Here is a 27,543-nt window from a genome sequence, read left to right on the forward strand (position 1 = left end):
GGCCGTCACATAAGCTCTAACATTAGTTTAGTCTTGGACCTTATAGATTATTCAGATGCAATTGACTCAGATGCGGTTGTCCTATTTCTGGACTTCTGTAAAGCCTTTGACACAATTGAACATGAATTTCTCTTTTACTTTTTGGTTTTGGGGATAATTTTATTAAAGTAATTCGCATGTTTTACAAAGATATAAATAGTTCTGTGCTACTAAACCTTAATACTTCCAAAAGATTTAGTATCAACAGAAGTGTACGACAGGGATGCCCAATTTCGCCATTTTTATTCATTTTGGTTGTGGAACTTCTATCTCTAGATATTCTGAATGATGCAAATTTGTATGGCTTAACCATTTTTAACAAAGAAATCAAAATTTCCCAACTGGCTGATGATACTACTCTTTTCTTAAGAGACAAAGACCAGGTCGCACATGCCCTTAATGCTATAACTGTATTTTCTATTGCATCAGGATTAATGCTGAATGTTTCTAAATGTGAAATCTTGTCACGTTCTGACCATAGTTCTTTTGTGTTTTCTTTGTTTTACTGTTGGTCAGGACGTGAGCTGGGTGGGCATTCTATGTTGAGTGTCTAGTTTGTCCATTTCTATGTATGGCCTGATATGGTTCTCAATCAGAGGCAGGTGTTAGTCATTGTCTCTGATTGGGAACCATATTTAGGTAGCTTGTTTTGTGTTGGGGTTTGTGGGTGGTTGTCTTCTGTCTTTGTGTTCTATGCACCAGATAGGACTGTTTCGGTTTTGCCACGTTTGTTATTTTGTATTGTGTTCACGTTTATTCGTCTTTTATTAAACATGTTGAACACGAACTACGCTGCGTCTTGGTTTCTCTCCTAAAATTAAGAGAACTAAAAATATATTTAATAATTGTCTACAAAGAGATCTTTCTATACTTGGGAGAGTACTTCTGTCCAAGGCAGAGGGACTGTCTGGTTTTGTGTACCCCTCATTATCGTTATGTGTAAATCCAGCTACTTGTAAAGAGATCAATAAGACCTTTCTTGACTTCATCTGCAAAAATAAGTCTCACAAACAAAATAAATCTGTCCTTTCTAACAAAAGAGCTGAAGGCGGTCTAGAAGTGTTGGATTTTGTTGACATAAATAACACTTTCAAGATAAACTGGTGGAAAAAATGTTTGATCGATACTGATTCAATATGGTATTTCATTCCAAAATAATGTGTTTAATAAATTGGGAGGACTTCAATTTTTACTGAAATGTAATTATAATTCCTGAAAGATTACCTGCTAAATTGGCTAGGTTTCACCAACAAGCTTTACTGTCCTGGAAAATATGTTTCCTGCACAAATTTCTCCTCATAAAGCTCTTTTGTGGAATAATTCAGACATAACTGGAAGGAATAAGTCATTGTTCTACCCCAGCTGGCATGAGAGGAATATTGACTTTGTTCTTGTTTTTTTCGACAACAAGGGTAATATTCTCACATATGAACAATTTATAACAATGAAAGAGTTTCCAATACCTTTCAGAGAGTTTATTTCTGTGATCAAAGCCGTTCCCAGTGGTCTAACTACACTTATGAAAAGTCATCTTAATTTTGGGAATGATCACAAAGTTTATCCAGAACTCAGATTGGAAGGCGTGGGCTTACTTGAGAAATCTTGTTGTAATAAATATATAAGACAAATTCTTCATTCACAAAACCAACTTACACCGAGAGGAAAGTTTTTATGGAACATGCTTATTCCTGACATTGTCTGGAAAAATGCATGGTTAAGGCCTTATAAATACTGTATACCAAACAAAGTTAAGGAAGTGCACTTCAACATTTTACATAAGATATATCCATGTAATTCTATGATTTCCAAATGTGTGGCTATTGATGATATCTGCGTTTTCTGTGGAAAAGGTGAGAATCTGTCTCACTTGTTCTTTGAATGTAAATTTGTGTCAGAATTTTGGGAAAACCTTGCAAAGTACTTATTTACCATTATGAACTCTTGCTATATTTTTAACATAAAATATATAATATGTTACTATTGCAATGATAACAAAACCACTGAAATTATTGTTAATTTTTTTATTCTTGTTGCCAAATACTTTATACACAAACAAAGATTCCAAAATTCTAAACCAAATTAAAAAAAAAATCCTGATTGAATTTAATTATCTTATTAAAACACTAACCCTAGTGAATAACAACAAGAATAACATCTTCATGAATCATTATACTAAGATATTTTCAGAGTGAATATAATTGCACTTAATTTGTTTATTTTTTGTATTATTTTATTTGTATTGATATTTTTGTATGTTTGAGCATTGTTAATACCTGTGTTTGGTTTGCTAGACATGTTTGATGCAGCAATGTAAGTAGATTTTTGTATTATGAATAAATAAATAAAATATTTTACAAAATTGTTAATAATTTTTGTATTTATTTTTATAATCCATAAACAGGGATGCTAACTGGTGACCATGACAACATGAATGCTAACTGGTGACCATGACAACAGTGATGCTAACTGGTGACCATGACAACAGGGTTGCCTACTGGTGAGGGCCCAAAAAGGGGACACTTTTTTCACACTGAAACATGCAAAAAATCCCTGCTGGGGGGATAGAAATGAATAATATCAGCTATAAAATGCTAATTTCTAGTGATTTAGACTGGATCCCTTTCTGAAATGCAGGTTTTAACTAATGAAACAACAAAGAATATGATCTATAGACAAAATGATTAATTTGGACTATTAAAAGCAATGATGAACCAAGCTAGAATACATGCAAAGACTTAGAAGGGAGGATTAAAGTTCCCTAACATGTAATTATATCAAGAAGACTTTATAACTGCCCTGATAGGCTCTTTATTGACAACTCTAATAGGACAATTTGGGTTGACATGGAAGAAGAACTTAATGCCCCATTTGGAGCATCATATTATCTGAGTCAACACTTAAATGTGGGACTGCAGAATCCCATAATGTCCCAAACTAAGAAATATGGAGTCAGATAAATAAGAGACGGATATCTTCACCTTTACTGACAATCTCTGGTTCGTTATGGAACAACCATAATTACTAATTAGGAGAAAAGGTGGTTGTCTGGAAAGACTGGGATCAATCAATCAATCAAATGTATTTATAAAGCCCTTCTTACATCAGCGGATATCAGAAAGTGCTGTACAGAAACCCAGCCTAAAACCCCAAACAGCAAGCAATGCAGGTGTAGAAGCATGGTGGCTAGGAACAACTCCCTAGAAAGGCCAGAACCTAGGAAGAAACCTAGAGAGGAACCAGGCTATGAGGGGTGGCCAGTCCTCTTCTGGCTGTGCTGGGTGGAGATTATAACAGAACTATGCCAAGATGTTCTAATGTTCACAGATGACCAGCAGGGTCAAATAATAATTAATGTCTTGTTTTAGCCTCAACACTAATACATTTCACTTTTGCTTTTAGTGTCAACTTGAATTTGAGTGTGGCTGTGGAAGACTGGTCCCTTGATGATGTCAGCAAGTGGCTGAGTACCAATGATCTCCATGATTCCATCCCATCATTCCAAGGTTCACAATCTTTCTGAAGAATGCCAACTCTATTCAATAGTCCACTTTGCAACGAGCAAATTTTCTCTGTGTCCAGACGACTCACACATATTGTCCTCTATCACCAGCATGAACCACATGTTCTAATTACCTGTGGAGTTAATGGGTGTGGGAAAACAAATAGATGTTTCAGCGTCTATCGGTCACACATCTACCAAAACCACAGAGAGCTTTTAAGAGCCAACTTAGATGAGAATTGCCCTCATGATGACTTTAAGACTGGGACTGATCCCATTGAAGATGACATGAGCGATGTAGAGAGTCTGCCAGAGGCTGAATATGTTCAAGCCACAGAGATCAACACTGAGCAGCTAATTGAAGGTCTCAAAAACAATATCTGTCTTTTTATTTAGTAAATCAGGAAAGAACACTGCATCCCAGCTACGGTACAGAATAACATTGTTGAGGATCTCAGAACCATTGTTTATGACACTACAGTGATCCCCTCAGGTTCCATCTGACAAATAAACTAATAAATGTGGTTGAACAGGACCATCTCAGGGACTTGCTTAACAACTCTGCAGTATTTGAGGAATGCATTAGATGCATAATCTCTGAGTGGATGCTGGAGCATTACTGTGTGAAAGAATTGGACATGGTCAGGACAATTGAAGTACCACTGAGCAACAAAGAAGGTTATAAAACAAGGTCATTTCAATACAGCTACATTTACCCCAGGCTACATGAATATAAAGAGACATGAGACAAAACAATCATAATGAATCAGATTACATGGCCCCCAGGCTACATGAATATAAAGAGACATGAGACAAAACAATCATAATGAATCAGATTACATGGCCCCCAGGCTACATGAATATAAAGAGACATGAGACAAAACAATCATAATGAATCAGATTACATGGAGAGGGGGACCTGATCCTAGATCATAATGAATGAGATTACATGGGGAGGGGGAGCTGATCCTAGATCATAATGAATCAGATTACATGGACAGGGGGGACCTGATCCTAGATCATAATGAATCAGATTAAATGGAGAGGGGGACCTGATCCTAGATCATAATGAATCAGATTACACGGAGGGGGGGGGGACCTGATCCTAGATCATAATGAATCAGATTACATGGCCCCCAGGCTACATGAATATAAAGAGACATGAGACAAAACAATCATAATGAATCAGATTACATGGAGAGGGGGACCTGATCCTAGATCATAATGAATGAGATTACATGGGGAGGGGGAGCTGATCCTAGATCATAATGAATCAGATTACATGGACAGGGGGGACCTGATCCTAGATCATAATGAATCAGATTAAATGGAGAGGGGGACCTGATCCTAGATCATAATGAATCAGATTACACGGAGGGGGGGGGACCTGATCCTAGATCATAATGAATCAGTTTACATGGAGAGGGGGCCTGATCCTAGATCAGCACTCCTCCTCTGGGACACTGCCTGTATGAAACAGAACACATAGTTGTAAAGTCCAGTTACAGCAGGTGTTTACTGCCATCTAGTGGAAGATACCAATAAAACACTTTATAATCAGGATGAGGAGGCAACTGAGCTGAAACAGAAAGTAAAGTTGTTCTTTTGGAAAGGATCCATTTTGAGACGACAGAGCTAAAAACGCTATATGGAGAGAACTAACAAATAAAGTAAGTATTTCTGAACAATAATTTATTCTAAAGGACAGAGTAAGAGAATGAATACCTGGAATGAGATATTACTAGTTAGTAGAACTGCTACTTGAGCTGAGTTGCTGACAGACAGCAGTTTTCAAAGTGGAAACTAATCAGTAGGCCTACATGTTATCAGTAAAACGTCTGGTAAAGATGGTGGAGGAGCTTTTCAATTATATGGTTTTATGTTTATCTCAGGGTTTCTCAATCCTTTAGTTCTTACCAGCACTTACACACCTGATTCAACTAATCATCAAATATTTTAAGACAGTTTAATATTTGAGGCATACAAATGAACATTCTCAAATGAAAACCTTTTGGGTTTGTAGGCCTGTTTATAATTATTAAAGTCCGACAGTAACTCACATTTTGAAGGAAAAAAACACAGCTAAACTTGGTTTCCAGTAAATTATATGTTTATCAAAAATAATGTAAGAGAGATGTCTTGAAGAAACGCGTCTGGGTTTAGAACTCTGTGTCTCAGTGCGCTGCGACAGTGGGAAGTTCGTTTTGCATGGCCCGGTGCTACAGCTGAGTGGACATTTATTTTAAGGACCAATGGAATGGTGAATATTATTAAATGCGCAAACTCTGCGCACCGGGGAGCCGGGCAATGCAAAACGAATTCCCCCAGTGACCGTTACTTTATTTCCTTATATAAAATGTAAAGTAACTTTGTAGCCGACGCAGTTCCAGAATGTCTGTTGAAACTGTGTCTCATATGGAACGTTAGAACAGCGGTGGAAACAGAACTCAGTTCTCAAACTGGAGTAAAAGGAAAGATTCCTTCATAGAACATGACTCAAGTAAAAGTGAAAGTCAACCAGTAAAATACTACTTCAGGAAAAGTCTAAAAGTATTTGGTTTCAAATATAATTAAGTATCAAAAGTAAAAGTTAAGTAGTGATAATTTAAAAATAATTTTATTAAGCAAACCAGACAGCACAATTTTCTTGTTATTTTAATGTATGGATAGCCAGGGTCACACTCCAACACTCAGACATCATTTAAAAACAAAGCATTTGTGTTTAGTGAGTCTGCCAGATCAGAGGCAGTAGGGATGACCAGGGATGTTCTCTGTTTAGTGAGTCTGCCAGATCAGAGGCAGTAGGGATGACCAGGGATGTTCTCTGTTTAGTGAGTCCTCCAGATCAGAGGCAGTAGGGATGACCAGGAATGTTCTCTGTTTAGTGTGTGAATTGGACCATTTTCTGTCCTGCTAAGCATTCAAAATGTAACGAGTACTTTTGGGTGTCAGGGAAAATGTATGGAGTAAAAAGTACATCATTTTCTTTATGAATGTAGTGAAGTAAAAGTAAAAGTTGTTAAAAATATAAATAATAAATTAAAGGACAGATACCCACAAAAACTACTTAAGTAGTATTTTTAAGTATTTTTACTGAAGTACTTAGAAGACAGATAAATGTGTTGATTTGAAGGAAAGACGGGCAGATTCTGGTAGGTAGTCTACGAACTATTATAACGTTAGGTCGTCGTCAGACATTCAACAGTCACAGTAGGTTTGAGCTACAGTATGATCACTAATCATGCCGACCAACCTGATGGTCTCTGTTGGAAATGTTGTGAAAAGTATCTGGCCTCGGCTATAAATATCTGGCATTACTCGTCTCATATGTATATACTGTATTCTATACTATTCTACTGTATCTTAGTCTATGTATTACTCATCTCATATGTATATACTGTATTCTATACTATTCTACTGTATCTTAGTCTATGTATTACTCATCTCATATGTATATACTGTATTCTATACTATTCTACTGTATCTTAGTCTATACCGCTCAGACATTGTGACCAATGACATTTGATTTGATTTGATTTAGATTAGGCTATATACAACATGACCAAAAGTATGTGGACACCTGCTAGTCGAACATCTCATTCCAAAATCATGTCCATTAATATGGAGTTGGTCCCCCCTTTGCTGTCATAACAGCCTCCACTCTTCTGGGAAGGCTTTCCACTAGATGTTGGAACATTGCTGCAGGGACTTGCTTCCATTCAGCCACAAGAGCATTAGGGAGGTCGGGCACTGATGTTGGGTGATTAGGCCTGGCTCGCAGTCAGCGTTCCAATTCATCCCAAAGGTGTTGGATGGGGTTGAGGTCAGGGTGCTATGCAGACCAGTCAAGTTCTTCCACACCGATCTCAACAAGCCATTTCTGTATGGACCTCACTTTGTGCACGGGGACATTGTCATGCTGAAACAGGAAAGGGCCTTCTCCAAACTGTTGCCACAAAGTTGGAAGCACAGAATCGTCTAGAATGTTATTTTATGCTGTCGCGTTAAGATTTCTCTTCACTAGAACTAGGGGGCCCAAACCATGAAAAACAGCCCAGACCATTATTCCTCCTCCACCAAACTTTACAGTTGGCACTATGCATTCGGGCAGGTAGCGTTTTCCTGGCATCCGCCAAACCCAGATTCGTCCGTCGGACTGCCAGATGGTGAAGCGTGATTCATAACTCCAACGAAGACGTTTCCACTGCTCCGAAGCCCAATGGCAGCGAGCTTTACACCACTCAAGCAGATGCTTGGCGTTGCGCATGATGATCTTGTGTGCGGCTGCTCGACCATGGAAACTAATTTCTAACTAATGAAGCTCCCGACGAACAGTTATTTTGCTGTTTGGAACTTGGTAGTGAGTGTTGCAACCGAGGACAGACCATTTTTATGCTCTTCTGCACTCGGTTGGCCCGTTCTGTGAGCTTGTGTGGCCTACCACTTCACAGTTGAGCCGTTGTTGCTCCTAGACGTTTCCACTTCACAATAACAGCACTTACAGTTGACCGGGGCAGCTCTAGCAGGGCAGGAATTTGACGAACTGACTTGTTGGTAAGGTGGCATCCTATGACATTTGTCTATGGAGATTGCATGGCGGTCTGCTCGATTCTATACATCTGTCAGCAGCGGGTGTGGCTGAAATTGCTGAATTCTCTCATTTGAAGGGGTGTCCACATACTTTTGTATACATAGTGTACATGCTCTGTCCTGCTACTGGTAGGACTATAACATTATGTGAACTGACCTGAACAGGTTTAGGCTGGTCATCTATGATATGTAGGCTATAGCTGAGGTATAGACCTTGATCTGCATATCACTAACAAACTGCTATTATACATTATAACCTAGTCTACTTTACATAATATAACATCTACATATCACTAACAACCCACTACTATACATTATAACCTAGTCTACTTTACATAATATAACATATCACTAACAACCACTACTATACATTATAACCTAGTCTACTTTACATAATATAACATCTCTTACTTGATGCAAAAAACCTTTCTGAATGGATCAATGATTTCCCCCTCAGATCGATCATGTCCGTTTCAGCCTTTCTGTCTATATTCTCAGATACGTTTAGAAAAGAACAGATTGAAAGACAATGAACAATAAATATCCTGTTAGTGAATACAAATAATTGTGAGACATGGCCTTGTGTTGCTGTACTGTCTAGAACTACCTTAACAAACAGTGACTTATTATTATTATTATTATTGTTGCTGTACTGTTTATAACTACCTTAACAAACAGTGACTTATTATTATTATTGACAGTTACCATGGAGATGAAATGTCACAACTACATGTTCATGTGATGCATTAAATCACCTGACTGTTTCTATGTCTGTTAGTAAATGTATAATTTCTCAAAGAAATAATGAATAAATGAGAACCATTGGAAATCTATTATTTGTTGTTACTGTGTTAACCACAACCAACATGCTGGATCTCTGTTTAGGGGACAGTGCTCTAAAATGAGTCTCTCTGTGGATAGAGAGGAGGGGGGCCCTGCCTCTAAAATGCATCTCTCTGGGGGACATGACACCAAAGCTAAGAGGTAAGATGACAATTTTATGAAGATTTGATTAAGTTTATTTCCAAAATAAATAGCTATCTTAAGATGAATGGACTTACTGTAAATCTCTCTGGATAAGAGCATCTGCTAAAACAAGGGTTCTCAATCCGGGGTCTGTGGAGGTACTGCAGGGGTTCTCAATCCGGGGTCTGTGGAGGTACTGCAGGGGTTCTCAATCCGGGGTCTGTGGAGGTACTGCAGGGGTTCTCAATCCGGGGTCTGTGGAGGTACTGCAGGGGTTCTCAATCCGGGGTCTGTGGAGGTACTGCAGGGGTTCCACGGCACCCTGACTGTACTCGTGGCAATGTAAGACATTTGATAGAATTTTCACGACACGACCACTTTGCCTACTCTTAATTATTGACTAATATAATGGAATGGATAGTTTTTTAACCAATTCTGATCGTTGTTAAAAGCAGAATTTTGACAATATAACCGTTATATCAACACACTCTTCACACCCGTTTAACAACTCTAAATAGCTTTGGCATAGTAGACATCAAGTCCCTTGCCAATAATGTTGACTACAACGTTGCATACAATGTTCATTTTCATCGAACACATATTACGCCCCAGATGCCTTCAATTGCCCAATTTATAGCCACGCCCAATTTAGGATTATTTTTTAACAATGTGATGTTGCGCTCCAAAGGGATAACTTGAAATAACATGATGTAGATAATTAAATAATCAAAAGAAAAACGTGTTTATTATTCACTCTTAGAAAAGAATGTTCCTTATAGAACCAAAAAGGCTTCTATCACCTCCTTAATATATGGAATCACTAAAAGTTATATATATTTTGGGGTTCAGTGAAGAAGAACCTCTAGAGTTCTGATCAACGAAAGGTGAATGTTTTGAGGATGTGAACCCAGCAGCCCTCCAGTGGTCAGAACAATCCCACCTGTTTTGTCCAGCGCCCTGACCGGGATTCAAACCAGCCACCTTTCAGCCACAGGTCCAACTCCTGCCACAGCTCCAACTCCTTAGCCGCTGGGCGAAAACCTGAATTAATCTTCAGAAATAAGCATGAGTTAATCTGCCAAAATGAAGACAAAATGCTATCCAGACATACATGATATATACATAATACAATATATATATATTATACATAATTATTATACATAAATCATTGCCAAAAGCACAACACACACTGTTGCATGTAGGTCTATATTATTTATAGATTGATCATATAGAAATATAAAACATTATTTTTAACTACTACAAAGCAATTACATGTGGTGCAGGAACCACTGACTCACTGCATTATTCTATAGTATTATCAAGACACCTGCTGTTAACTCTTAACTACTTAGGACAGCTCACGAGGTGTCCTAAATATCTGACGACTAGGTGGGACTAGAGACTTCATGCATAGCTTTAATTTATACCCATGAGTGTAAAATGACTTTATTCTCAGCACTTATACAACCAATTTTCTACTCTGAGACACATTGGCGATATGGGTCAAGATCTCAAAACATTGTTATAAAAAAACTTAGAATGTTTGTTTTACATAGTAATAAAAAATGAATATTACTAATGTAACCCACTGTAAAGACTGGGTTTAGTTGATTGTGTTGCACTGCTCATGTCCGCGTTCTGGAACTGCCCGCGTCCCCGTACAGATCTGTCCGCGTCCCCGTACAGAACTGTCCGCGTCCCCGTTCGGTGTGGCGCCAAGCATATTGTCCGGTTACGCGCAGAGTTGGCTGAGGTGATCTTGGGGAATAACGACGGAGTTCACTACAGTGTTGAGATACCGAAGTTTATTGTTCTATTTGCTTTTTTCTTTACGGTCAGGGACAGTATGAGTGTAGCCAGATCCTTTTCACTCTCTATCCTTGTTTCATTTTGTGGTTCACCGGATTCGTCATTTTCATCGAGACGAGGTACAGAACGACCAGCTAGCTAGCCAAGCTAGTCGGTACAGCTCGGTAAGCTAGCTAGCTACTATACCAGCAGCATCCTAGTTAACTTAGCTAACAATACATACTTCTCTCGTTGACGGATGCTGGCTACCTCTGTCCGGTTCTCCTCTCTTCACTAGATGGACGGTAACTTTAGTGTTTAACCCCTCTGTGTCCAAGGACCGAACTTTTGAATATTATTTTCAGGGCGCCTCAATAGCAGGTATTGAACACCGGGTAAATAATCACTAGTCAGAGCCTCAACCTCAGTATACATTCATTATAAAAAACATCTTAATATCTGATATTGCGAGTAAACAACCTCGGAATATGAAAGACAAGAGCGCGTCTTCCAGCCCACCATTAAATTACATAATTCAACCCTCCCGGTTAGTAAATTTACCTCAACATGCCCCCGGAGAAGGCAGAGTAACGACACCAGCCTTTTAGCGGGGCTGACTACAACGCTCGCGTCGCAAAATTAACTTCGTTGTTAAAAATGACACACTGCTCGCGCGCGCCAACGAGCGTCTAGAAGTCAGTTCTATTTGTGACGCAGTTCGCGCTGCATCTCCTCATTGGTTTATAGAAGCAGGTACCCACGTGCCATCTCCTCATTGGTTTATAGAAGCAGGTACCCACGTGCCATCTCCTCATTGGTTTATAGAAGCAGGTACCCACGTGCCATCTCCTCATTGGTTTATAGAAGCAGGTACCCACGTGCCATCTCCTCATTGGTTTATAGAAGCAGGTACCCACGTGCCATCTCCTCATTGGTTTATAGAAGCAGGTACCCACGTGCCATCTCCTCAGTGGTTTATAGAAGCAGGTACCATCGTGCCATCTCCTCATTGGTTTATAGAAGCAGGTACCCATGTGCCATCTCCTCATTGGTTTATAGAAGCAGGTACCCACGTGCCATCTCCTCATTGGTTAATAGAAGCAGGTACCCATGTGCCATCTCCTCATTGGTTTATAGAAGCAGGTACCCATGTGCCATCTCCTCATTGGTTTATAGAAGCAGGTACCCACGTGCCATCTCCTCATTGGTTTATAGAAGCAGGTACCACGTGCCATCTCCTCATTGGTTTATAGAAGCAGGTACCCACGTGCCATCTCCTCATTGGTTTATAGAAGCAGGTACCACGTACCATCTCCTCATTGGTTTATAGAAGCAGGTACCACGTGCCATCTCCTCACTGGTTTATAGAAGCAGGTACCCACGTGCCATCTCCTCATTGGTTTATAGAAGCAGGTACCACGTGCCATCTCCTCACTGGTTTATAGAAGCAGGTACCCACGTGCCATCTCCTCATTGGTTTATAGAAGCAGGTACCCACGTTCCGTCTCCTCATTTAGCAAAAAAACATAACTGAACATAAACATAACTTCTTTAAACAATAAAAGCTAATTTACGAACATTTCTGAAAATGGATATATAGCTTTTAGGAATGAAACTCTTCTTCTGTTTCCCCATCTGAGCTCAGAGTAGATGAGAGATGTAATGTTTGTCTCTGTTGTGTTGAAGTCCAATCAAGCAGGAGAGACCAGCCTCCCCTGTACCCAGCTGTGTGTCCATGAAGAGTGACAAGTCTATGGAACTACCTATATACTTTAGAGAGGGAGACTTTTCTACTGAACAAAGGTAAGAAGAACTCATGGGTCATGGTCAGTGAGTTAAACAACACTGTCTCTAGTCATTTCTCCTCTCCCATTTTCCCATTTATTTTTGTTGCTTTCATAATCCATAGGCTAATCCTTTTCAAAGTCCTAAAACAATATTTAGCAAACACCACATTCCGTGTGTGTGTGTGTGTGTGTGTGTGTGTGTGTGTGTGTGTGTGTGTGTGTGTGTGTGTGTGTGTGTGTGTGTGTGTGTGTGTACTCCCTGGAATGGGAGATGTAATCTCTATCCTGATTGCCTAGTCACTTTTACCCCGACCTACATGTACATATTACCTCAACTACCTGGTACCCTGCACATTGACTCAGTACTGGTACTCCTTATAGTCTCATTATTACCTTATCTACCTGGTACCCCTGCACATTGACTCAGTACTGGTTCTCCTTATAGTCTCATTATTACCTCAACTACCTGGTACCCCTGCACATTGACTCAGTACTGGTACTCCTTATAGTCTCATTATTACCTCAACTACCTGGTACCCCTGCACATTGACTCAGTACTGGTTCTCCTTATAGTCTCATTATTACCTCAACTACCTGGTATCCCTGCACATTGACTCAGTACTGGTACTCCTTATAGTCTCATTATTACCTCAACTACCTGGTACCCCTGCACATTGACTCAGTACTGGTACTCCTTATAGTCTCATTATTACCTCAACTACCTGGTACCCCTGCACATTGACTCAGTACTGGTACTCCTTATAGTCTCATTATTACCTCAACTACCTGGTACCCTGCACATTGACTCAGTACTGGTACTCCTTATAGTCTCATTATTACCTCAACTACCTGGTACCCCTGCACATTGACTCAGTACTGGTACTCCTTATAGTCTCATTATTACCACAACTACCTGGTACCCTGCACATTGACTCAGTACTGGTACTCCTTATAGTCTCATTATTACCTCAACTACCTGGTACCCTGCACATTGACTCAGTACTGGTACTCCTTATAGTCTCATTATTACCTCAACTACCTGGTACCCTGCACATTGACTCAGTACTGGTACTCCTTATAGTCTCATTATTACCACAACTACCTGGTACCCTGCACATTGACTCAGTACTGGTACTCCTTATAGTCTCATTATTACCTCAACTACCTGGTACCCTGCACATTGACTCAGTACTGGTACTCCGTATAGCCTCATTACTACGGTCGGTCACATTTGAGAGTGAGACAGATATATAGCACTTTGCGGGAAAAAAACGTTATTATTTGTCTCTCTGAAATTAAACATCAAGTGATTTTTAAACAAATACATGTCTGTCATTGAACAATCCCATGCCATGATTAGATAGTGGAAAAACACCAATCTCTTTCATAATTTCTTTAAACAATAAAAGCTAATTTACTAACATTTCTTAAAAGTGATATAAAGCGTTTTGTAATGAAACTCTTCTTATGTTTCCCCATCTGAGCTCAGAGTAGATGAGAGATGTAATGTTTGTCTCTGTTGTGTTGAAGCCCAATCAAGCAGGAGAGACCAGCCTCCCCTGTACCCAGCTGTGTGTCCATGAAGAGTAACAAGTCTATGAATCAACCTATACTGTTTAGAGAGGGACACTTTTCTACTGAACAAAGGTAAGAAGAACTCATGGGTCATGGTCAGTGAGTTAAACAACACTGTCTCTAGTCATTTCTCCTCCCATTTTCCCATTTCTTTTGGTTGTTTTCATAATCTATAGACTAATCCTTTTGTCCATTTTCATAGTCCTAATGTAACAGTATAACTTTAAACCGTCCCCTCGCCCCGACACGAATGTAACAGTATAACTTTAAACCGTCCCCTCGCCCCGACACGGGCGCGAACCAGGGACCCTCTGCACACATCGAAAACAGTCACCCACGAAGCATCGTTACCCATCGATCCACAAAAGCCGCGGCCCTTGCAGAGGGGGGAAACCCTACTTCAGTCTCAGAGCAAGTGACGTAACCGATTGAAACGCTATTAGCGCGTACCCGCTAACTAGCTAGCCATTTCACATCCGTTACACTAAACAATATTGAACAAACACAACATTCCCTCCCTGTGTGTGTGTGTGTGCGTGTGTGTCTGTGTGTGTGTGTGTGTGTGTACTCCCTGGATGAGGAGATGTAATCTCATGTTTTGTCCACAGAAACCAACAGGAGAGATCAGAGTCAGAGATTCTCAGTGGTCAGTCTTCCCAGAGTCATCAAACAGACCTGGCCTCCATATTCAGAGTATGTGGTCCTGTTATGTACATTTGTTTTTGTTTACCTCAAGTAAAGTTGTTCTGTCAATCATTCATTGTGGTAATGAGAAAGCATTTTGTCTCTTGCTTAACTTATTTACTTGATTTATTTCAGTTGCTTGAAGAGAAAATTATGACATTTGTGAAGAACGAGCTGAAGATGTTCAAGAGGATTCTTAGTCCAGAACTCCCAGAAGGCTTTGAGAGTCAGAAGCAGGATAAGGAAGTGGTGGATGCTGAAGATGAGAAGCAGGAGAGCAGTGCCAGAGAGGGGGCTCTGAAGATCACACTGCACGTCCTGAGGAAAATGAACCAGAAGGAGCTTGCTGACACACTGGAGAAATGTAAGATCTGTCTGCCTCATGTTGAATGCTGTTTTATAACATTTAAAAGCTGTAGCTAAAGTACAGCTAAAGTAGCTGTGTAACTCAATGATATTGTAGCAGCCTTAACTAGAGGTCGACTGATTATGATTTTTCAACGCAGATACCGATACCGATTATTGGACGACCAAAAAAGCCGATACAATTGTTTTTTTACATTTACTTGTAATGTTACTTTACTTCTTTTTTTTTTTTTTTTACTTTAACAGTTTAATGTCTTTGTAATAATGACAATTACAACAATACTAAATGTACACTTATTTTAACTTAATATAATACATCAATATATAATATATATTATTATATTATATATATATATATTATTATATATATTATTATTATATTATTATATATATTATTATATATATTATATATATTATTATTATATATTATATTATATAACATATGAGAGCTGGTGGTTCCTTTTAACATGAGTCTTCAATATTCCCAGGTAAGAAGTTTTAGGTTGTAGTTATTATAGAAATTATAGGACTATTTCCCTCTATACCATTTGTATTTCATTAACCTTTGACTATTGGATGTTCTTATAGGCACTTTAGTATTGCCAGTGTAACAGTATAGCTTCCGTCCCTCTCCTCGCTCCTCCCTGGGCTTGAACCAGGAACACAACGACAACAGCCACCCTCGAAGCAGCGTTATCCATGCAGAGCAAGGGGAACAACCACTCCAAGTCTCAGAGCGAGTGACGTTTGAAACGCTATTAGCGCGCGCTAACTAGCCAGCCATTTCACTTCGGTTACACCAGCCTCATCTCGGGAGTTGATAGGCTTGAAGTCATAAACAGTGCGATGCTTGACGCACAACGAAGAGGTGCTGGCAAAACGCACGAAAGTGCTGTTTGAATGAATGTTTACGCGCCTGCTTCTGCCTACCACCGCTAAGTCAGATACTTAGATACTTATATGCTTGTATGCTCAGTCAGATTATATATATTATCTAGCAGGACACGCTAGATAATATCTAGTAATATCATCAACCATGTGTAGTTAACTAGTGGTTATGATTGATTGTTTTTTATAAGATACGTTTAATACTAGCTAGCAACTTACCTTGGCTTACTGCATTCGCGTAACAGGCAGTCTCCTTGTGGAGTGCAACGAGAGGCAGGCAGGTCGTTATTGCGTTGGACTAGTTAACCTGAAGGTTGCAATATTGTATCCCCCGAGCTGACAAGGTGAAAATCTGTCATTCTGCCCCTGAACGAGGCAGTTAACCCACCGTTCCTAGGCCGTCATTGAAAATAAGAATGTGTTCTTAACTGACTTGTTAAATAAAGGTGTAAAAATTAAAAATAGAAAAACATCTGCAAAATCGGTGTCCAAAAATACCGATTTCCGATTGTTATGAAAACTTGAAATCGGCCCTAATTAATCGGCCATTCCGATTATTCGGTTGACCTCTAGCCTTAACACAACACCCAGTGACCTCATCAAGTAGCAGGAGGGATGTGTTGTGGTGATTAATTTAGAGAGAGAGACAACATTAATAATACCATCAATAATACCAATAATAATATAATCAGTCACACCAGTCTGTAATGCATTATGAAAACATTTACACATTTATACAGTCAGTGTCACGCCCTGGCCTTAGTATTCTTTGTTTTCTTTATTATTTTAGTTAGGTCAGGGTGTGACATGGGTATTTATGTGGGTTTTGTAGTGTCCAGGGTGATTGTAAGGTTTAGGGGGTTTATTTAGAGTAGTTGGGTTTATGTTTAGTATAGTTGTCTAGCTGTGTCTATATTGTGTGTAGTTGTCTAGGAAAGTCTATGGTTGCCTGAATGGGTTCCCAATTAGAGACAGCTGGTTTCTGTTGTCTCTGATTGGGAGCCATATTTAAGGTAGCCATAGGCTTTAGTTTGTTGTGGGGAATTGTCTATGGTGAACGTTTGTAGCCTGTGTGTGTGCACTACGTTTATAGCTTCACGGTCGTTTATTGTTTTGTTAGTTTGTAAGTGTTTTGTTTCGTTTTGCCTTCTTCAATAATAAAAGGAAGATGGCTTATTTTCAACATGCTGCGTTTTGGTCCGTCTCTCCTCCACACGATCGTGACAGTCAGTTAAGAGAATAAATGATTATAATGTAAAACGTTATAACCGTCTTACAATACTGTAGTCATTAAAACAGACGTAATATTAATATCCTCTGTGGTCTTTCTAGATGCAGATGAGCTTGCTGTGATTTGCCAACGTGAACTCAAATCTAATCTAAAGAAGAAGTTTCAATGTGTATTTGAGGGGATCGCTAAACAAGGAAACCCAACACTTCTCAATAAGATCTACACAGAGCTCTACATCACAGAGGGTGGAACAGGAGAGGTCAATAATGAACATGAGCTGAGACAGATTGAGACAACAACCAGGAAACAAGCAAGACCAGAGACTCCAATCAAATGTAACGACATCTTCACACCTTTAACTGGACAAGACAAACCTATCAGAACTGTACTGACAAAGGGAGTCGCTGGCATTGGAAAAACAGTCTCTGTGCAGAAGTTCATTCTGGACTGGGTTGAAGGAAAAGCAAATCAGGATGTCCAATTTGTATTCTCCTTCCCTTTCCGAGAGCTGAATTTGATAAAAGAAAACAAACACACTTTCATTGAACTCCTCAATCACTTCTCAATGGAAACCAAACAATCAGGAATCTCCATCTACGACAAGTACAAAGTTCTGTTCATCTTTGATGGTCTGGATGAGTGCCGACTGCCCCTAGACTTCCAGAAGAACAAGATCTGTTGGGACGTCACAGAGTCAACCTCAGTGGATGTTCTGCTGACAAATCTCATCAAGGGAAATCTGCTTCCCTCTGCTCTCATCTGGATAACTACCCGACCTGCAGCAGCCAATAAGATCCCTTCAATGTGTGTTGACCAGGTGACAGAGGTACGAGGGTTCAATGACCCACAGAAGGAGGAGTACTTTAGGAAGAGATTCAGTGATGAGGACCTGGCCAGCAGAATCATCTCACACATAAAGACATCAAGGAGCCTCCACATCATGTGCCACATTCCAGTCTTCTGTTGGATTTCTGCAACAGTCCTTGAACACATGCTGAAACATAAGAGAGAAGAGATGCCCAAGACTCTGACTGAGATGTACACACACCTTGTGGAGTTTCATACCAAACAGAAGAATGAAAAGTATCTTGGGAAAGAAGAGACAGGTCCACACTGGAATAAAGAGAGCATTCTGTCACTGGGAAAACTGGCTTTTCAACAGCTTGTGAATGGCAATCTGATTTTCTATGACGAAGACCTGAAAGAGGCTGGCATTGATGTCAATGAAGCCTCAGTGTACTCAGGATTGTGCACACAGCTCTTTAAAGAGGAATGTGTGCTGTACCAGGACAAGGTGTACTGCTTTGTTCATCTGAGCATTCAGGAGTTTCTGGCTGCTGTATATGTGTTCCTCTCATTCATCAACAACAATGAGAATCTAATGGACAAACAGCAAACAAACGACAAGTCTGAAATTACTTTCTACAAGAGTGCTGTGGATAAAGCCTTACAAAGTGAGACGGGAAACCTGGACCTGTTCCTCCGCTTCCTTCTGGGCCTCTCACTGGAGTCCAATCAGAAGCACTTACGAGGTCTACTGACAAAGACAAGAAGCAGCTCACAGAGCCATGAAGAAACAGTCAAGTACATCAAGGAGAAGATCGGGGAGAATCTCTCTCCAGAGAGGAGCATCAATCTGTTCCACTGTCTGAATGAACTGAATGACCATTCTCTAGTGGAGGAGATCCAAAGATACCTGAGCTCAGGAAGTCTCTCAGAAGACGAACTGTCACCTGCACAGTGGTCAGCTCTGGTCTTTGTGTTGCTGACTTCAGAAAAGGAGCTGGATGTGTTTGACCTGAAGAAATACTCCAGATCAGAGGAAGGTCTTCTGAGGCTGCTGCCAGTGGTCAAAGCCTCCAGAGCTGTTCTGTGAGTAAATAAAATGACATGTCAGAACTAATCATCAGGAATCATTATCCAGTTTAGAGAAAATGATGTATTATAATATGTATATAATATTATATTGAATAACATACTGAATCAATGCATTGATGTTCACATTAGTATAACATTATGACCATACAATTCTAGGAGATGGAAGATGAATCTATATGTTGTTTGAGAGAATAAACCAAATGCATCTGCCATTGTCCTTCTACACTACTGGTGTTAAATTAACAGTGTTTTTGAAGTCATAATGATCTCTTTGTCAGGCTGTCAGGCTGTCTAGTCACAGAGGAAGGCTGTGCTTCTCTGGTCTCAGCTCTGGAGTCAAACACCTCACACCTGAGAGAGCTGGACCTGAGTAACAATGACCTGAAGGATTCAGGAGTGAATCTGGTCTCTGCTGTACTGGGGAATCCCCACTGTAAACTGGAGACTCTGAGGTCAGTATTCCTGTAGTTGGTCAACAAGTGATAACTGTTCACCAGATCCACATGTGTTTACCAGACACACATAGTCCACACCATATGTGTTTACCAGACACACATAGTCCATACCATATGTGTTTGGACAGTGAAGCTTACAGTTTTACATTTGGTGTTATGCCCCAGCATGTTGGATTTGAGATATAATGTTTCGTATTAGATGACAGTACAGAATGTCACCTTTCACATACATATTTATGTATGTACAGTGGCTTGCAAAAGTTTTCACCCCCTTGGCATTTTTCCTATTTTGTTGCCTAAAAACCTGTAATTAAAATAGATGTTTTGGGGGTTTGTATCAGTTGATTTACACAACATGCCTACCACTTTGAAGATGCAAAATATTCTTTATTGTTAAACAACCAATAAATAAAAAATATAATAACTTGAGTGTGCATAACTATTCACCCCCCCCCCCCCCCCAAAGTCAATACATTGTAGAGCCACCTTTTGCAGCAATTACAGCTGCAAGTCTCTTGGGGTTTGTCTCTATAAGCTTGGCACATTTAGCCACTGGGATGTTTGACCATTTTTCAAGGCAAAACTGCTCCAGCTCCTTCAAGTTGGATGGGCTCCGCTGGTGTACAGCAATCGGTAAGTTATTCCACAGATTCTCAATTGGATTGAGGTCTGTGCTTTGACTTGACCATTCCAAGACATTTACATTTTTCCCTTTTAACCACTCGAGTGTTGCTTTAGCAGTCTCAAAATCTCTGGAAGACTGAAACAGGTTTCCCTCCATTATTTCCCTGTATTTAGCGCCATCCATCATTCCTTCAATTCTAACCAGTATCCCAGTCCCTGCCGATGAAAAACATCCCCACAGCATGATGCTGCCACCACCATGCTTCACTGTGGGGATGGTGTTCTCGGGGTGATGAGAGGGGTTGGGTTTGCGCCAGACATAGAGTTTCCCTTGATGGCCAAAAAGCTAAATAAACTCTTAGTGTCCTGATTCAGATCTGTTTAAACCAACTCTTAGTGTCCTGATTCAGATCTGTTTAAACCAACTCTTAGTGTCCTGATTCAGATCTGTTTAATCCAACTCTTAGTTTCCTGATTCAGATCTGTTTAAACCAACTCTTAGTTTCCTGATTCAGATCTGTTCTAACCAACTCTTAGTGTCCTGATTCAGATCTGTTCAAACCAACTCTTAGTTTCCTGATTCAGATCTGTTTAAACCAACTCTTAGTTTCCTGATTCAGATCTGTTTAAACCAACTCTTAGTTTCCTGATTCAGATCTGTTCTAACCAACTCTTAGTTTCCTGATTCAGATCTGTTCTAACCAACTCTTAGTTTCCTGATTCAGATCTGTTTAAACCAACTCTTAGTTTCCTGATTCAGATCTGTTCAAACCAACTCTTAGTTTCCTGATTCAGATCTGTTTAAACCAACTCTTAGTGTCCTGATTCAGATCTGTTCAAACCAACTCTTAGTTTCCTGATTCAGATCTGTTTAAACCAACTCTTAGTGTCCTGATTCAGATCTGTTCAAACCAACTCTTAGTTTCCTGATTCAGATCTGTTTAAACCAACTCTTAGTGTCCTGATTCAGATCTGTTCAAACCAACTCTTAGTTTCCTGATTCAGATCTGTTTAAACCAACTCTTAGTTTCCTGATTCAGATCTGTTTAAACCAACTCTTAGTTTCCTGATTCAGATCTGTTTAAACCAACTCTTAGTTTCCTGATTCAGATCTGTTTAAACCAACTCTTATTTTCCTGATTCAGATCTGTTCAAACCAACTCTTAGTTTCCTGATTCAGATCTGTTCAAACCAACTCTTAGTTTCCTGATTCAGATCTGTTCAAACCAACTCTTAGTGTCCTGATTCAGATCTGTTCAAACCAACTCTTAGTTTCCTGATTCAGATCTGTTCAAACCAACTCTTAGTGTTATTATTCATTATTTATTTATGATTTGTATTAATCAAGGCATAATCAGGATTAATTTAGTATTGTTTAGAAACGTGTTATCTACTCCCTTAGACAGAAAATGACTCCAGTCATCATCCACAGTTCAGTTACTATTGGGCAAAACATAACCCAAAACACAACCAAAACAAACTGCAAATGCAACCAATGAGTTTGGAACCAAATACTACACTGTTCAAATTATCAAAGTATGGGTGGACTAGATACAAAAAGTGCTTTCATTTCTAAATGGTGAAACAGATTTGTATTAAAATACCCTCAAATAAAAGGTGACATTATATCCTGTCACCTCATATGAAACATTTGGTCTGAAATCGATAATGCTGGAGTATAGAGCCACATTTAAAATGTTAGCTTCACTGTCAAAATAGATATGATGTGGACTGTTTACTCAATACAATCTAAATCTGATACCTCACTGTCTGTCTTTTGACTGATACTGCTTTTTAAACTGGTCTGGTCAGTCTACTCAAATATTTGTACTTTACATGTTTCTATCTACAAGCAACACTTTGATAATTTGTCTTTTTTAATAATTATACATTAATTTATGAATAGATATGGCAGGTTTCAGGACACTGATGTATCTGAATATGTTGAAAAAATATACTGCCACTATTTTCACCACCAAAGAATATCAGTGTAATTTTAATATGATTTGACTCTTTGCAGGCTGTCAGGCTGTCTAGTCACAGAGGAAGGCTGTGCTTCTCTGGTCTCAGCTCTGAGGTCAAACCCCTCACACCTGAGAGAGCTGGACCTGAGTAACAATGACCTGAAGGATTCAGGAGTGAAGCTGCTCTCTGCTGGACTGGGGAATCCCCACTGTAAACTGGAGACTCTGAGGTCAGTATTCCTGTAGTTGGTCAACAAGTGATAACTGTTCACCAGATCCACATGTGTTTACCAGACACACATAGTCCACACCATTTGTGTTTGGACAGTGAAGCTTACAGGTTTACATTGTGGTGTTATGCTCCAGCATTTTGAATTTGAGATAGAATGTTTCATATTAGGTGACAGTACAGAATGTCACCTTTTATTTGAGGTTAAAGGTGAGAGGTTAGCATGTTTTGTTGTTGCCTCTGTTATTGGTAAAGGTGAGAGGTTAGCATGTTTTATTTTTGTAAACGGTGAAACAGACATGTATTAAACTACCCTCAAATAAAAGGTGATACCCTCAAAGAATAGCAGTGTGGTTTAAGGCACAAGGCGAGACCCAGATGACACGGGAGGCAGATGGTTAGAGTCTTTGATATTTATTAATATACTAAAAGGGGAAGGCAAGAGAATGGTCGTGGACAGGCCAAAGGTCATAACCAGATCAGAGTCCAGGAGGTACAGTGTGGCAGGCAGGCTAGAGGTCAGGACAGGCAGAATGGTCAGGCAGGCTAGAGGTCAGGACAGGCAGAATGGTCAGGCAGGCTAGAGGTCAGGACAGGCAGAATGGTCAGGCAGGCTAGAGGTCAGGACAGGCTAGAGGTCAGGACAGGCAGAATGGTCAGGCAGACTAGAGGTCAGGACAGGCTAGAGGTCAGGACAGGCAGAATGGTCAGGCAGACTAGAGGTCAGGACAGGCTAGAGGTCAGGACAGGCAGAATGGTCAGGCAGGCTAGAGGTCAGGACAGGCTAGAGGTCAGGACAGGCTAGAGGTCAGGACAGGCTAGAGGTCAGGCAGGCTAGAGGTCAGGACAGGCAGAATGGTCAGGCAGGTTAGAGGTCAGGACAGGCAGAATGGTCAGGCAGGCTCGAGGTCAGGACAGGCAGAATGGTCAGGCAGGCTAGAGGTCAGGACAGGCAGAATGGTCAGGCAGGCTAGAGGTCAGGACAGGCAGAATGGTCAGGCAGGCTAGAGGTCAGGACAGGCAGAATGGTCAGGCAGGTTAGAGGTCAGGACAGGCAGAATGGTCAGGCAGGCTCGAGGTCAGGACAGGCAGAATGGTCAGGCAGGCTAGAGGTCAGGACAGGCAGAATGGTCAGGCAGGCTAGAGGTCAGGCAGGCTAGAGGTCAGGACAGGCAGAATGGTCAGGACAGGCTAGAGGTCAGGACAGGCAGAATGGTCAGGCAGGCTAGAGGTCAGGACAGGCAGAATGGTCAGGACAGGCTAGAGGTCAGGACAGGCAGAATGGTCAGGCAGGCTAGAGGTCAGGACAGGCAGAATGGTCAGGCAGGCTCGAGGTCAGGACAGGCAGAATGGTCAGGCAGGCTAGAGGTCAGGACAGGCAGAATGGTCAGGCAGGCTAGAGGTCAGGACAGGCTAGAGGTCAGGACAGGCAGAATGGTCAGGCAGGCTAGAGGTCAGGACAGGCAGAATGGTCAGGCAGGCTAGAGGTCAGGACAGGCAGAATGGTCAGGCAGGCTAGAGGTCAGGACAGGCTAGAGGTCAGGACAGGCAGAATGGTCAGGCAGGCTAGAGGTCAGGACAGGCAGAATGGTCAGGCAGGCTAGAGGTCAGGACAGGCAGAATGGTCAGGCAGACTAGAGGTCAGGACAGGCAGAATGGTCAGGCAGGCTAGAGGTCAGGACAGGCAGAATGGTCAGGACAGGCAGAATGGTCAGGCAGGCTAGAGGTCAGGACAGGCAGAATGGTCAGGCAGGCTAGAGGTCAGGACAGGCAGAATGGTCAGGCAGACTAGAGGTCAGGACAGGCAGAATGGTCAGGACAGGCAGAATGGTCAGGCAGGCTAGAGGTCAGGCAGGCTAGAGGTCAGGCAGGCTAGAGGTCAGGACAGGCAGAATGGTCAGGCAGACTAGAGGTCAGGACAGGCAGAATGGTCAGGCAGGCTAGAGGTCAGGACAGGCAGAATAGTCAGGCAGGCTAGAGGTCAGGACAGACAGAATGGTCAGGCAGGCTAGAGGTCAGGACAGGCAGAATGGTCAGGCAGGCAGAATGGTCAGGCAGGCTAGAGGTCAGGACAGGCAGAATGGTCAGTCAGGCTAGAGGTCAGGAGAGGCAGAATAGTCAGGCAGGCGGGTACAGAGTCCAGAAAACAGGCAAGGGACAAAAACCGGGAGGACTATCAAAAAAGAGTAGAAGCAGGAGTAGCTGGTTGACTTGATGAACATACAAGACGAACTGGTACAGAGAAACAGGAATCACAGGGATATATACACCAGGGAAACACAGGGATATATACACCAGGGAAACACAGGGATATATACACCAGGGAAACACAGGGATATATATACACCAGGGAAACACAGGGCTATATACACCAGGGAAACACAGGGCTATATACACCAGGGAAACACCGGGATATATACACCAGGGAAACACAGGGATATATACACCAGGGAAACACAGGGATATATACACCAGGGAAACACAGGGATATATACACCAGGGAAACACAGGGATATATACACCAGGGAAACACAGGGATATATACACCAGGGATATATACACCAGGGAAATACACCTGGAGGGGGTGGAGACAATCACAAGACGGGTGAAACAGATCAGGGTGTGACATGAATATGGAGAAAAATATACTGCCACTATTTTCACCACCAAAGAATATCAGTGTGATTTTAATATGATGTGACTCTTTGCAGGCTGTCAGGCTGTCTAGTCACAGAGGAAGGCTGTGCTTCTCTGGTCTCAGCTCTGAGGTCAAACCCCTCACACCTGAGAGAGCTGGACCTGAGCTACAATCACCCAGGAGTCTCAGGAGTCAGACAGCTCTCTGCTGGACTGGAGGATCCACACTGCAGACTGGAGAAACTCAAGTATGTAGAGGGTTTCTGTCAATGTTCATATCAGACATGTTTGACTTATCAGGCTGGTTAAGACTAACATTCTGACCACCACTTGGACAAAGTTATATGCTGACTGTGTGTGTGTGTGTGTGTGTGTGTGTGTGTGTGTGTGTGTGTGTGTGTGTGTGTGTGTGTGTGTGTGTGTGTGTGTGTGTGTGTGTGTGTGTGTGTGTGTGTGTGTGTGAGTTCAGGTGTATCCCTCAATGACTGTCTGTTCTTCTGCTTACCGCTACAGTGTGGAACATGGTGGAGAGAACAGAATGAAACCTGGGCTTAGAAAATGTGAGTGTTGACTGCTGTGAAGAATATGACTAAGAATAAGTCTTAATTCAAGTTAAGTCAAAGTCAAAGACCACCATCATTACTGACTTGGTCATATTAAATATCAGCTGTAGTTCTACAGAAGCAGAAATCAGGGACACCAAAGTTTACAAAGAGTTGATTTGACAATGTGTGTGTGTGTGTGTGTGTGTGTGTGTGTGTGTGTGTGTGTGTGTGTGTGTGTGTGTGTGTGTGTGTGTGTGTGTGTGTGTGTGTGTGTGTGTGTGTGTGTGTGTGTGTGTGTGTGTGTGTGTGTGTGTGTGTGTGTGTGTGTGAGTTCAGGTGTATCCCTCAATGACTGTCTGTTCTTCTGCTTACCGCTACAGTGTGGAACATGGTGGAGAGAACAGAATGAAACCTGGGCTTAGAAAATGTGAGTGTTGACTGCTGTGAAGAATATGACTAAGAATAAGTCTTAATTCAAGTTAAGTCAAAGTCAAAGACCACCATCATTACTGACTTGGTCATATTAAATATCAGCTGTAGTTCTACAGAAGCAGAAATCAGGGACACCAACGTTTACAAAGAGTTGCTTTGACTGTGTGTGTGTGTGTGTGTGTGTGTGTGTGTGTGTGTGTGTGTGTGTGTGTGTGTGTGTGTGTGTGTGTGTGTGTGTAATTAATGGGAATAAGTGTGTTTTATATTACCAGACAGTATAACATATGATCATTCAACAAGTCTCAAGTTACCTTAACTTCTCCTTTTGATACCTAGAAACATCTACATTAAATGAATTAGTGAAAAGTGAGTTAACATTCTAATGTGAATGATGATGATTTCTAATATTGTGTCTGGTTTCATCCATCAGATGTCTGTGATCTCACACTGGACCTAAACACAGTAAACAGACTCCTCTCTCTGTCTGAGGAGAACAGGAAGGTGACATGGGGGAGAGAGGAGCAGCCGTATCCTGATCACCCAGAGAGATTTGAGGACTATAGACAGGTGCTGTGTAGAGAGGGTCTGACTGGGCGCTGTTACTGGGAGGTAGAGTGGAGTGGGATAATGGGGGCTGTTATAGGAGTGACATATAAAGGAATCAGCAGGAGAGGAAGGGTTGATGACTGTTGTCTTGGACACAATGACAAGTCCTGGAGTCTGATCTGCTCTGACAACCGTTACATTGCCTGTCACAATAATAATCACACTACCATAGACGTCCCCTCCTCCAGCTCCCACAGAGTAGGAGTGTATCTGGACTGGCCAGCCGGCACTCTGTCCTTCTATAGAGCCTCCTCTGACACACTGACCCACCTGAACACATTCACCTCCACATTCACTGAGCCCCTCTATCCAGGGTTTTGGGTTTGGTGGGATGGCGACTCAGTGTCCCTGAAATAATAACCTGACACCGGGGACACACACAAACTGGACACACACACACACTGGACACACACACACACACACCGGACACACACAAACTGGACACACACACACACTGGACAGACACACACACACACACACTGGACAGACACACACACACACACACACTGGACACACACACACACACACACACACTGGACAGACACACTGGACACATACACACACACACACTGGACAGACACACACACACACTGGACACAAACACACTGGACACATACACACACACACACACTGGACAGACACACACACACACTGGACACAAACACACTGGACACATACACACACACACACTGGACACACACACACACACACACACACACTGGACAGACACACACACACTGGACACACACACACACTTACT

The 27,543-nt window shown here is 41.3% G+C and overlaps 1 protein-coding gene across 1 annotated transcript; it reads left to right on the top strand.

Moving 5' to 3' along the window:
- Nucleotides 1-5,131: 5,131 nt before the first annotated feature.
- Nucleotides 5,132-27,145, top strand: LOC129842103 (NLR family CARD domain-containing protein 3-like). Its single transcript, XM_055910497.1, has 11 exons — nt 5,132-5,208; nt 9,014-9,112; nt 14,200-14,316; nt 14,853-14,937; nt 15,064-15,292; nt 17,515-19,285; nt 19,570-19,743; nt 22,391-22,564; nt 25,275-25,448; nt 25,714-25,760; nt 26,608-27,145. Exons 2-11 carry the CDS (start codon nt 9,030-9,032, stop codon nt 27,138-27,140), a joined length of 3,387 nt encoding a protein of 1,128 aa, XP_055766472.1. The 5' UTR covers nt 5,132-5,208; nt 9,014-9,029; the 3' UTR covers nt 27,141-27,145.
- The last annotated feature ends 398 nt before the right edge of the window (nt 27,146-27,543 follow it).

Source organism: Salvelinus fontinalis, unplaced genomic scaffold, assembly GCF_029448725.1.
Source record: "Salvelinus fontinalis isolate EN_2023a unplaced genomic scaffold, ASM2944872v1 scaffold_0013, whole genome shotgun sequence".
In the NCBI taxonomy this organism is placed as follows: domain Eukaryota; kingdom Metazoa; phylum Chordata; class Actinopteri; order Salmoniformes; family Salmonidae; genus Salvelinus; species Salvelinus fontinalis.